The 12,669-nt window shown below is 43.1% G+C and overlaps 1 protein-coding gene and 1 long non-coding RNA gene across 4 annotated transcripts in view; one reads left to right on the top strand and one right to left on the bottom strand.

The window, feature by feature from the left end:
• Window positions 1–873: 873 nt before the first annotated feature.
• Window positions 874–1,559, bottom strand: LOC119707787. The gene is made up of 2 exons (XR_005258867.1): window positions 1,429–1,559; window positions 874–1,002 (listed from the first exon to the last, which is right to left on the bottom strand). It is a non-coding gene; the product is annotated as an uncharacterized LOC119707787 (long non-coding RNA).
• CHCHD3 (coiled-coil-helix-coiled-coil-helix domain containing 3) overlaps window positions 1,474–12,669 on the top strand; it is a 137,323-nt gene continuing 126,127 nt past the window's right edge. The window contains exons 1-2 of one of the 3 annotated variants that reach the window (XM_038153211.1): window positions 1,474–1,706; window positions 4,177–4,252. In XM_038153211.1, coding sequence (XP_038009139.1) covers window positions 1,626–1,706; window positions 4,177–4,252 — 157 coding nt within the window. In that variant the 5' untranslated portion in view covers window positions 1,474–1,625. The remainder of the gene's footprint in view (window positions 1,707–4,176; window positions 4,253–12,669) is intronic. The other 2 variants (XM_038153212.1, XM_038153213.1) reach the window with 2 other exon arrangements.

Consider the following 12,669-nt stretch of genomic DNA (forward strand, 5'->3'; position numbering starts at 1 on the left):
CTCATGGAAAGTGGTTTAACATCTATAAAAACAGCCCATAAACATCACATCACACCCCTCAGGAGAACTGCCCTTGAAATATTGCCCAGCAATTCTTATTTGGTAGCAAAGTGGCCACCAGCCAAAGCTCCAGCAATATCTTAATTCCCAAGGAAGGCAGATGGTGCTGCAATGGTGGCTGACAGACACTTTAAATCCAAATAGAAATGGGTTGGAAATGGAGCAAGGAGGCAGGAGCAGCTCTGCTGGTGCTGGTGCTGGTGTGGGGACAGAGAAATGGGATGTGGCAGCTCACACAGGCTGCAAAAAGCTGCTGGGATTGTGCAAAAAGCACCTGGGGACAAAGAGGGGGGGAAGGTTTTGGTGTAAATTCCTTGAGCCAAGAAATGAAGGACATGGAAGGGGAAGAGAAGCAAAGGGAAAGTTTCCCAAATATCGTGATTGCTGTTATTTGTTAGCATTTGACCAGCAGAAGATTTGGGACTTTAGGGGGAAAAGGAGGAGGCTCCCAGAACAGCCAGACCCAGCTGCAGCTTGTCGTGCAGGCCGAAAAAACAATTCCTGAATAACATTATTCATCTACTTGTTATGTTTGCCCAGTTACCTAATCACAATAAAAACCAAACAGAACTAAATGTAGCAGCAATTTTAATGAAGTAGTTTAGAACAGATAAAAGTGAATACACTCAAAAGGCTGGCAGTACAATTTGGTTAAAGTGAGGAATAATCTGGTTCTTATAATAGTGCATAAGCAAAAATTACTGTGGGGTACGGGGTGCATGGGGTTTGGGACCCTGCCACCACACCTACAAGGTCGTTAAATTACAATTCCCCTTTTTATTCTGTGTGCCATCCCCATCTCCTCTCATTTTCGGTTCGTCACAATCCTATCTCCACCCTCATCATCATTCCAAAGGTTATTATTGCAAAGCTCTTTAAGGCTTGGCTACGTGCAGAAAGTTCCTGTCCAGCAGCAACATCCTTAAAGCTTTAATTCAGATGCTGTAAAGGTTAATTGCAAACAAAGGATGAGTTCAAAGGCCTTCTTTCCCTGCTTTACTCCCTCAGTTATTTATTAGAATTCATCTTTATAACTGTCCCATGATCAGTTTCCACACATATCCCAATCACAGGCGCGCACGCTGCCTGCATGTACCTGACACCAAACACAGCTTTGTATTTCACACCCCCGAGCCTCCTCTGCTCCAGGCTGAGCCCCTTCCCAGCTCCCTCAGCCTCTCCTCAGAGGATTTTCAGCGCCCCGGAGGCGCTCGAGTACCGCACAGATTCAGGGGCGGACATGACTACATTACCCAGCGCGCACCGCGCGGGTGGGCACGCCCGTCCCGCTTCCTCCCTGCGCGGGGCATCACGGGACTTGTAGTCCTCGCGCCCCTCGTGAAGTTCGCCCCGAAAAACTTCCCGCACCTTTCCGGCTACCTGTCTCTCCCCGGCAGGGGCGGGCCGCGCCGTTTCCATGGCGACACGCCGGCTCAGCCAATAGGGAGCGGCGTTCTACGGGCGGGGCCGCTCGGCGGGCCAATGGGGAGCGGCGTTGCTGCGGGGCGCGCTGGCAGCGTGCTCGCCGAGTCTCCTTGGGGCCGTCCGTGTGTCCGCGGGCCGGGATGGGCGGCGGCGGCAGCACCCGGCGCGTCACCTTCGAGGCGGACGAGAATGAGAATATCACCGTGGTCAAGGGCGTGCGGGTGAGCGCGGGGCCCGCCCGGGTTCTCGCCGGAGCGCTGCGGCTTGGCCCGGCCGCGGCTCCCCTTCCCACCGTCCCTCCCCCGCCTCCATGGCGCTGCCCCCGCTCGCGTCCCGCTTCCCTCCCTGCGCCGCGGGGATTTCCCCTCTTAGGGGGGATAAGGAGCGTGCTGAGGGCACCGTGTGGCTGCAGGAGCTGCGTTTGTCTTTGCCTGACCTCCACAGCGCTGCTCCTCCCTGTCCGTGTCCTGCACGCCCAGGATCCACCTTCCTGTGTCACCGCTCCCAGCCTGGCTGGCCTTGGAAGGACATTAAAGATCACCCAGTGCCACCGCTGCCATGGCAGGGACACCTGCCACTGTCCCAGGCTGCTCCCAGCCGCAATCCAGCCTGGCCTTGGGCACTGCAGGGATGTGGCAGCCACGTCCAGTGGCAGGGCAGCGCAGGAATGCCACCCCTGCTGTCCGTGCTGTCCCGCACAGAGCTTGTGACACAAGGCACTTGGGGAATCCCTGCAGCTCTGGAGTTGTTTCCGTGTCAGGCACTGCGTAGCTCCTGTCAGGAGTGATAATAATTTATCATTCATTGCTGCTTGTAGGGAGGAGAGGTGCAGGAGGAGCCCTGCGAGTTGATTCTGTTCCAGCAAACTGATGTTTTCCATTTCTGGTCATTTCATGCTCTTGATTAAATAGGTGACAGTGATATAAATGTAATATATATGTTATATTATATTAATTATATTAATATAATTAAATATATAATTAATTAAATTATAATATAATTAATATAATATATATTATATTTTATATAATATATATAATATATTATATATAATATAATTATATATAATTATATGTCTATTATATATATTATATATTATAGATATTAATTAAATTAATATATAATTAATTAAATATATATTATATAAATATAATATATTATACATTATATTTATATTATATATAAATGTAATATATGTATTATATATTACATTTATAATATATATATATACATTATATATTACATAGTATATATAAAAATGTATTTTATATATTCCGTACAGAGTGGAGTTCATGTGCTCTGAAACGTGGCACAGGGTGTGTGCCCCTGGATCCCTGGCAGTGCCCAAGGCCAGGGCTGGGAGCACCCTGGAGCACTGGAATGTGTCCCTGCCACAGCAGGAGGTGGAATTAAAACTCTTCAAGGTCTCTCCCAACCTAAATAACTCTGCGATTTGATTCCAGAAGTTGGAATCCAGAAGCCTTTATGCTAATAATTCTTTCCCTTTTGTTCGTTTTATCCATGGGCTTCCACAGATCCGGAGCTGGAGGCTGCTCTTTCCCTGATGGATTCTGCATAATTTGAATATTTTTCTGTGCTGTGTCAACATCAGGGTGAACTTTGTGTTCCCCTGTGACCACCTCTGTTGCACAAGTCCTTGGAGGGCTTTCCCAGGATGAAATTCTTCCCGGGTTGAGTGCTCTGCACCTCACAAAGGCAAATTAAATCAGTGAGAAAGGCAAAAATACTGATTAATTACCAGCGACACACCCAGAGGTGTTTTATTTCCTTTACTCTTCCCTGTATCCTCTGTGAGAGCCAAAATAAATTTATTCTGTTTTTTTTTTGAGGTGATGGGTGCTCTGAGCAGTGAAGGGCATTGTTTTGTGTTGGGGTGGAATTTTAGCAGCTGCTCTGTGTTGCAGAGAAGCTCCAGGCTCTGGTTTTATCAAGTTTAATCCATTCGGAGGGGAAATGGGGAGAAGAATGTGGAAAACACCAATCACTTGTTTTTTAAAATTTTTAAAAGTTTAATAGTAATAAAATGGTTGTAAAAATAGTCATGTAATTAGAGTAACAAAAGTTTGGATTTAGGACAATACAAGACAATAAAAAGAGTTCTGGACAGTCTGGGTACCTTTTCTGGGCAAAATAACCCTGAAAAAGGACGCAGTTAACAGAGGATTAACCCTTAAAAACAACAGCCTGTTGCATATTCACACCTCTCATAAATGATGCATGAAAGATTAACCCTTTAAAGCAACAGCCTGTTGCATATTCATACACCTCACCCATGAGGCATCAATTCCACTCAAACCAAGGATTCTGTCTGGGCAGCTTCAGCTTCTTCCTCTGAATCCTGAGGGCATCTCCAGGGCTGAGGAGGCAGGAAGAAGTTCTGAAGTTCGTTTCTTCTGATAAGGGGGCAATAAATTCATTTTCTCTGAAAGGTTGAGGTGTCCTGTGGCTGCTGCCTGGTGCAAGTACCTCATTCCTTTCTCTAAAAAAATATCCCACCCACACAGTTCCCATTTTAACATTACAACCTAAAGCTGTATCTAAGAAAATTAATACAGCAGCACTTTCTGACATAACCCATACAATATTCACTGTAATATTTGTGAAAAGCCAACCACAAAACGGGCATTTTTCACAGGAGGGGCTGAGCTTTGCCTCTGTTGTGTTTTGCAGTTGTCCGACAGCGTCATCGATCGGATGAAGGAGCCTTCCTCACCCTCCGGGAGACAGCACCGAGGAGCAGGTGCAGGTTTGCTCCTCCTTTCCAGCTTTTCATGGGAAAGAACAAATCAGCTGTGCCCTTCAGAGCAGCAGAGTGGACTCGCTGCCCTTTCACAGGGATGATTTTTTTTGATATTAACTTTTCAGCTCATCTGTAGCTTGTAGACTGTTAAAAATTCCTCTTGTTTTTTTTTGTGGCTGACATTCAAGTGTAAAACACAGATTAGAGTTGGGTTTCCACACTGTTATCTGTTGTTAAAGACTTAAAAAACTCCAAAACACCCCAGAACATGCAAATATCCAAATATGTCTTGAGTTCTGAAGGGAAAATTCTTGGTCCTTTAATCAAAACTGACTTTTAGTTTGGGAAATATTGGAATCGTGGATGCTGAGAATTTTAAACTTTCTGTGCTTTAAGGCACTGACCCACAAGAGAACACTGTATTTGACCCGAGGCTGTAAAACAAACTTCCAAATTTCATTAACAGTACTGAAATTACAAGCGTAGAGTTAGTTACAAGTCTGTAACATCACCAAGTAAAAAACTTAAAGTTTAAACTTTTAAAATATGAAACAAGATAGAAGTTTTAAAGTGAAACCAAATTTTTCTTCTTTACCTTCTTCGTAAGTTTAGGTAATGTTTTGTAATTAAACAAAAAAGTTCACATTACAAACTTCAAAAAATCAGTTATTAAGTTAAAAACGAAAATAATCTAAGTGTCCTTTCTTAATTAGATAGTTTAGTCTTAAAAAACCTTATAACAAAAAATAATTAATGATTTGTACCTTGCTAATAAAAAACTACCAAACTCATGGTTATAAAACTATTTCACTAATTAAAAATAATGAACACCTAAATCCAAACATAAACAACCATCTCAAATACCTTCAATCCAAACCTCAAAAAAAAAACCTACTGGGAAGTTTCTGTTGAAAGACACTTAAGCAAAGATTAAAAGGAGATTAAAAGGAGAACATGCACTTTTCCTACCCTGGAATGGTGGCAATAAGTGATGTACAGCTCAATGATCAGTGTTTTTTTTCTTATATTTCATCACTGAGGGCTGTGGAAATGCATCAAACCTCGTGGCAGGAGTGCTCTGCTCTAACTAAAACCCTCCAGCCCAGTGAGCAGGGCCCCGCTGCTGCAGGAGGGAGAAGCAGTGGCAGAGATTGGAGCAGGGCTTTGTGGTCTCCCTGAAACCTGGGAAGTTCAAGTCAGGCTCTTCTCAGAGCTCCAGAACTGTTCATGGGAGCAGAATTCCCCCAGGGCCTTCTGCCTTACAGGAAATCCCAAGAAACTCAGCCCTGATTCAACACCAGCCCTGTGGCAGCCTTGCAGCAAGATTGAGTAAACACAATTCAGCATCTTTCTTTTTTTCTGGAGCATAAATTTGGTTTTCTGTTAATTGGAGGGGTCTGTCCCAGAATCCCAGAGTGGTTTGGGTTGGATCTTAAAAGATCTCTTCATTCCAGCCCCCTGCAGTGGGCAGGGAACCATGGGCAAGGAATCTTCTTGCTTAATTTTTAAAAAATAGTAGCTCTTTCATTGTGTCCCTGGATTTCATTATGGTGAAGAAATTATTCCAGATAAAGGATTTTTATGGAACAACTCTTGCATGTCTTACCTGCTTTCCTGTGCTGTTTGCTGCTCATCCTTAAATGTTATTTATGGCAAAGGTCCTGTGAGGAAGCTCCAGGGATTTTGGGGTGTGGGAGGGCTGTAACACCCCAGGAATTCTCTGTTAATTCACACTATTGCATACCTTGAGCTTTCATTTTTGTTTCTCTTTGTATGTGGGAAATAGTGCTTTTAAATTTTTTTTGTTGGTTCTTTTTAGTTTGTTTTGGGTTTTTCTTTGAGTTGAAAGACTTGGAGTGAATCCAAAGTTCATCAGGGGGATGGAGCAGCTCTGCTGTGAGGAAGGGCTGGGACAATTGGGATTCTTCAGCCTGGAGAAGGAAAGTTTGGAGTGACCTCATTGGGGCCTAAAGAAAGATGGAGAGGGACTGGGGACAAGGCCTGCAGGGACAGCACCCAGGGAATGGCTGCCAGTGCCAGAGGGCAGCCATGGATGGGATCCTGGCAATGAAGAATTCCTGGCTGGAATTGCCAGAGCAGCTGGGGCTGCCCCTGCATCCCTGCAGTGCCCAAGGAAGGATTGGAGCAGCCTGGGATAGGGGAGGTGTCCCTGGAATGAGCTTTGAGGTCCCTTCCCACCCAAACTGCTCTGGGATTCTGGGATTTGGGACACTCAGAATCCATCCCGAGGGATTTTGATGGAAAATGGCGACGGAAAAGAGAGGAGAAGGGAAGGGAGACCCTTCATGGATTCCTGAGATTCCAAGTGAAGGCCCTGGGTCCAGGAATGTCTTGGAGAGGAGATGGATCCAATGTCAGGCTGGGAGAGCTGGGAATGTTCCCCTGGAGAAGAGAAGGCTCCAGGGAGAGCTTCCAGCACATTGCAGGGCCTGCAGGGGCTCCAGGAGAGCTGCAGAGGGACTGGGGACAAGGCCTGCAGGGACAGCACACAGGGAATGGCTGCCAGTGCCAGAGGGCAGCCATGGATGGGATCTTGGCCATGAGGAATTCCTGGCTGGGCTGGAATTGCCAGAGCAGCTGGGGCTGCCCCTGCATCCCTGCAGTGCCCCAGGCCAGGCTGGACACTGGGGCTGGAGCAGCCTGGGACACTGGCAGGTGGCCCTGCCATGGCAGGGGTGGAATTAAAAGCTCTTTAAGATCCCTTCCCACCCAAACCATTCCAGGATTCCATGAATTTCTTGACCTTCTCAAGCTTGGAAAGCATTAAATGTATTTTTCCTTGAAGAATTTGTGATTTTGGGGAAGTGCTTCTGTATCCCAGACAAATAACACTTCACAAAAACAAGAAAAGCTGTCTAGAGGGAGAAACATTAGAGCTTTTAAACCCAGCCCTTTCTTCCAGGCAAGCCTCTGGTAGCTTTTGGTGGAGCAATAATGGATTAAGTTCCATGGAAGAATGTGTCTTGTTGCTTGCCAATAACGATGAATTTATTGACTTCAGTTTGGGGTCAGAAATGAAATTACATCCACTTACACTGCAAGCTGACAGCCAAAGACAATGTCTGAAAGCATCTCAGCTCGCTTGGCTCACTTGCTGGCTTCTGCGTAATATTAAATGCACTAAAATATTTAACAAGTGTAAAATCTTTCAGGTCTGTCTGTAATTCCTAAAGCAATATTGATGGAAAGTAATTTGGTCAGGCAACGAGGTTTGGTATTTATTTTTTTTCCTGTGTGTGTATTATACCTAAAGCTTCAGACAGAGGGAATGCTTTAATTCATTTTAGCTTAGTGCATATTGGAAAAACCAATAGTTTATGAGGGGGAAAAAAGAAGAATAAATGCTTAAATTATCAAGAGTGTCAGTAGCTCAGTAATTTTTTCCCCCTTTGCAGAAACAGATTCTGTTAAGGGCACAGAGGGTTTTTCTCCTTTTTTTTCACTGTGTTTATTATTATGTCCTCATTAAATAAATCAGCCAAGGCCCCCTGTCACAGAATATTGTGTAGGGGTGTAGTAAAAGGAGCCCTGCTGGTGCTTCCTCAGGAGCTGGGTCATACCTTGCTTGTTTTCATGGATTAATTTTTGTGCTTTGGTGGCTTTTTGTTGTGTTGCTGTCTGGATTTGGGTGGAGTTTCTGTGGCTCTGGATACCTTGTGTCAGTCAGAAACACCTAAAGATGTTATTGGGATGTTCAGGAATGAGGATTTCAAGTGTTGGGCTCCAACTGGAGACAAACCCAGGATTTAACTGAGCTTTTGAGAACAAACTTCACCTTTTGGGTGTGGGGTCACATAGGAGAAAGCTCTCAGGGACACATTTGGGGAAGGTGGCAGATCCTTAAGGACATCCTATTCCTGCACATTCCAGTACTCAAAAAAACCCAGGATTATTAATTTTTAAAATTTAATATTTTTGAAGAGTTGCAGCATGTCCTGATGATATTAGTGATTCTGGATAGCTGGATACTGTGTGAAAAAGTGATTTTAAAACTGGAACCTCTCAGGAGGAGTGAGAGGGAGGCTCTGCAGTATTGCTTGTGAGAATTATTTTGTGTTTTCAGTTTTTGGGAGCACCTGGAAGTTTAGAGAGTTGTTCTGAATTTCTGCCAGTTAAGCAAGAATCCTCTGCAAATAAACCCTGGCAGTTCTTTGCCCTTTCATGTATTAATTGCTTCCATCCACATTTTTGTTCCAGCAGCACTTTTTCTCCGCATGAGCTGAAAGATGAAATAAACTGACATTTGTGATGTTACTTTCTAGAATCCCTCTTATTTTTAGAACAGGAAAAAAACAGAATTTTGGCAGTTCCTGGGTTGATTCCCTTTGCTGTAGACACCTGGAAAGCTCAGGGAGTTCCTGATGTGGATTTTCCACCTTCCCTCCTGCAGCAGGAGCCAGAAGAGCTTGGGTTTTGCTTTTGTGTTTATCTGCCCTCCTCTACTTACAGCTCTGGGAATTCTTCCTAAAAGGTGTTTTAAACTTGCACTGGAAACCTGAAATAAATGGAGTGGAAGCCTCAGGCAACACTGAGATGGTTGTGGATCACTGATAGCCTGAAAGGCCATGATTTCCTTGATATAAATTAATATTACTATTAATAATAATATTCATAATAAGAATACTATAAACTAATAAAATTTATGTTGTATATATTATACATTATATGTTGTATAATTATATATTATAATATATCGTCATAATATAATCTATAATATACAATAATATAGTTATACTATTATATATTCTATTAATATAAAATATTATGTTATATAACATAATATATAATAGAATATTTATATTAGTATACATTATATCTCATCATTGATAAAATAGTCTGTATTAACATATAATAATATCAATATGTAATATTCTAGTCTGTATTATTATTACATAAAACAAATATATTTTTAATATAATATAGATATATTTTATATAGTATATTTATATTATTTTTATAATATTATTGTTAATAACTATATTCATTTTTAGTGAGGTGCCTTGATATCCTTTTGGTTAAAGCTGTTGATGGCAGTGTTTTATTATCCAAAGGTGAAACATTTTGTAACTCACCAGGTTGCTCGAGGTGCCAAAGTTGTAGTGCTGGCAGTGGAACAGCAGATTTTTAGTGGAGCTTGACATTCCTGTTGGATTGCAGGAGACTGGGGGAGATGGAATTCTGCCCTGGAGTTGGAGGACGTGCTGCAGAAATTCAAGTTTTTGCTGTCTTGGTGATGTGCACGGTGTTCTGTGGGTGCTTTCAGGTGCCTGGGTAAGCCCTTGTCAAATGGTGCTGAAATTCCAGGGAAAAACTGGCAAATCAGAGGAGTTGAATATGGAAAATATCCATAATTGTGTAGAAGGGATGTGCCCCTGGATCCCTGGAATGTCCAAGGCCAGGCTGGACACTGGGGCTGGAGCAGCCTGGGACAGTGGGAGGTGTCCCTGCCGTGGCACTGGATGGGCTTTAAGGTCCCCTCCAGCCCAAACCATTCCATGAACATCTAGAACCTGGTGAATTTTCATCTTGGAAGGCATGATTGAAAAAGCTGGTCCTGTATTCCCAACATTTGTCTCATTCCCAAGCAGCAGTTTGAACCTCCCCTGAAGCAGTGCTGGTGGGATTTCAGCAGCCCTGCACCTCTGGGCTGCCTGGTTTTGGTGCTTTCTGAGTGCTGAGACATCCCCTGGAACGAGGGCTTTTACACTAAAGGCAAGCAGGAATAAAAGGCAAAAGGTGTTGGAACATCTGCAAATGTGATGTTTTTAACCTCTAATTGATGTTACAGTGAACCTCATCTGCTCATTATCCTAACGTGCTGTGCAGGGATTTAAACCACCAGGAACTCCCCACCAGAACAGCTTAAATATAAAATTAAATAGATTTAAACATGCTCCAAGAAATGCCTCTTGTGTTAACATGAACCTAGAGTTTGACATGATACAAATTTGGGTTGAAGGAAATTTTTTCCAGTGAGGGTGGTGAAGCCCTGGCAGAGGTTGCCCAGGGAAGCTGTGCCTGGCTCTGGGTCCCTGGAAGTGCCAAGGCCAGGCTGGAGCACCCTGAAGTGGAAGGTGTTCCTGGCAGGGGGGTCTGGACCAGCTGAAAACTCCCAAGTCCATCCCACCCCATTCTGAAATTCTGTGTTTGTGTCACTGTGCAGTTTGGCCAGGCCAAATGCAGCACGGATTTCTCTGTCTCTCCCTTCCTCTTTCTTTTTCTTTCCTTGGAATTAAATCATCCTGCTCGACTCTGCGTGGGAAAAGTGGCCCCTGTGTGGGAGGCACTGGAGGCTGGAATTACAGAGTGATTCCCAGCCCTGTTGCTTTATTGGTTGTTACTCAGTGTTGAAAAGGGAACTAAAGAAACAAACTCGGGGTTTCCAAGGGTTCTGCAAATGGAGGAATGCAGTTTTTCAATCTGTGGCCTTGAGCTGTGGTTTTGGTTTTTTCCCCCGCGTGAGGGGCAGGGTGAAAGCCAATTTATCCCATGACTATTGTCAGATATCAGGGGGACATTTAATTGATTTAATGGTTTCTTATTTTACAGCTGATGGGAAACTTGGTCTATTCCAGATGAAATTTAAAGGAAGAGCCCTGAATGTGCCAGGTCCTGTCCTCATATGTGGAAGTAAATAGGTCTCAGGCACACTCAAGTCACTTTCTTCAAGTTTTTGCCTTTTACAAATGATTTCCTGTGTGTGGCTCCTTGCAGAGAGGCAGAATTTATTTTTCAAGGAGCCTTCATTTAGAAACATCGCTTTTTGTTTCCATCTATTCTTAGGAGCAGGTAATTTTTATGTACTGCCTTCCATGTGCTTTTTGGGTCTCTGGTGGATTTGGGGAAATTAAATTTCATGCTTTTCTGCTTTAGGCTGCCTGTGCTCTATTAGGGTTTGCTGAGTGCAGACGTTGCCTCTCCAAATCTTGTGTAGCACACAAATAAAGGGATTTTTGTCGTAGCTGCTGTTTAACAAGCACATCCAAAGTATTTGCTTAGCAATGGCTTGTGAGTTAAAAGTTAAAACCTTCTGCTTTTTCACGTGGGAGCACAAGATTTGTGCTTGTTAAAGCCTCATCTTCCAGTGCTTAGCAGGAAAAATCATTTAGGAAAACAGCTGTTGGTGGCTGCTGTGTGATTTTTGTATTAATTTCTACTAAGCTCAATTCAGGAGGAAAAGTTCATGGAGCCTTTTGCAAAACATCAGGAAATAACGAGTTTTAAGGACTGGATCTTTATGCATTTATGGATGGAAGTGGTGCCATTGCCTTTTACTAGTTCTGAGTAAATTGTTTTGTAGTTAAATCCTGGCAAAGCTTTAGGACTTTGAGCCCAGCCTTAGGCTGAGCTTGCTGAAAATGCAGCCAGAGTTTATCTCCTGTTTATGAGCCGGACTTATGTGGTAGGGTTTTTGAGTTTGGGGGTTTTTATGTATGTTAAAATTAATTAAAAATCTATCTAACAACACGTTTGGATTTTATGTTTTCATTTTTTTCCTTAGTTTTGGTTACTTTATGCATTGAAAATCTGAAAGTGCCTGTTTGGGACCCGTTTGTCGTGGTCTTTGTTAGAAATGTCCCACGTGTGTTTTTGCAGAATTGTCTGTTCTGTCCCATTCCTCCTTTGTCCTTCAGAGACCTTCCTGGGATTATAGGTCAGAAAGCCCAGATAGTTGGCTCAGATAAAGAGCTTTGTAATTTAAGGGATTGTTGGAATAGAAGTCATTTGGAGCAGTTTGAATGATTTTTTTTTTAATCTTCAAGAACAAAATAAAAAAACATTGACCATTTTAAGGAGATAAACCCAATGAGTAAATTAAAGCTGTTTGATTTCACCCAACACGAGTCTTGATAGCGCCAAGCAAGGAAATTGTCATTCTGCTGTGTAGAATCCTCTCTGGTTTTATGGTACAACAGATATTCTTAACCAAATTTCTCTCTGCACTGACTGGAGGAGCAGAGGAGTTTAAGTGCATTTATTTCCTTTGTATTATTGAAAAATAGCACTTGTTAGATATAACACCACTTCAGCAGCACGAGGAGACCTCCACGTAATAAAACCTTTAGGTTTAATAGCAAATTGCTACTTTTCTTCCCAGCCCAATTTATTTACAGCCAGAGACTTCTCAGTGTGGTAGAAAAAAAACACTTTAAATGGACTATTTAATCTCATTAAGATGAAAAGAAAAGCTTTGTTTTATTCTTTCATCTTCAGGCTGCAGCAAAGTGTTCCTAAAGCTCTTCATCACTTGTCAGCTGAGGCAGGTTAAGTGTTTTGTTGGTGCTGCTGCTTGAAAGCTTTGTGCAGTTGTTTTTTAGTTAAACAGGAGGTACCACTTAGAGATCCTTTTCCTCAGCCTCAGGGGAATGGGAAAAACTTTTATTGCCACAATTTTTTCCCCC

This window comes from Motacilla alba, chromosome 1A, assembly GCF_015832195.1.
Source record: "Motacilla alba alba isolate MOTALB_02 chromosome 1A, Motacilla_alba_V1.0_pri, whole genome shotgun sequence".
Lineage (NCBI taxonomy): Eukaryota > Metazoa > Chordata > Aves > Passeriformes > Motacillidae > Motacilla > Motacilla alba.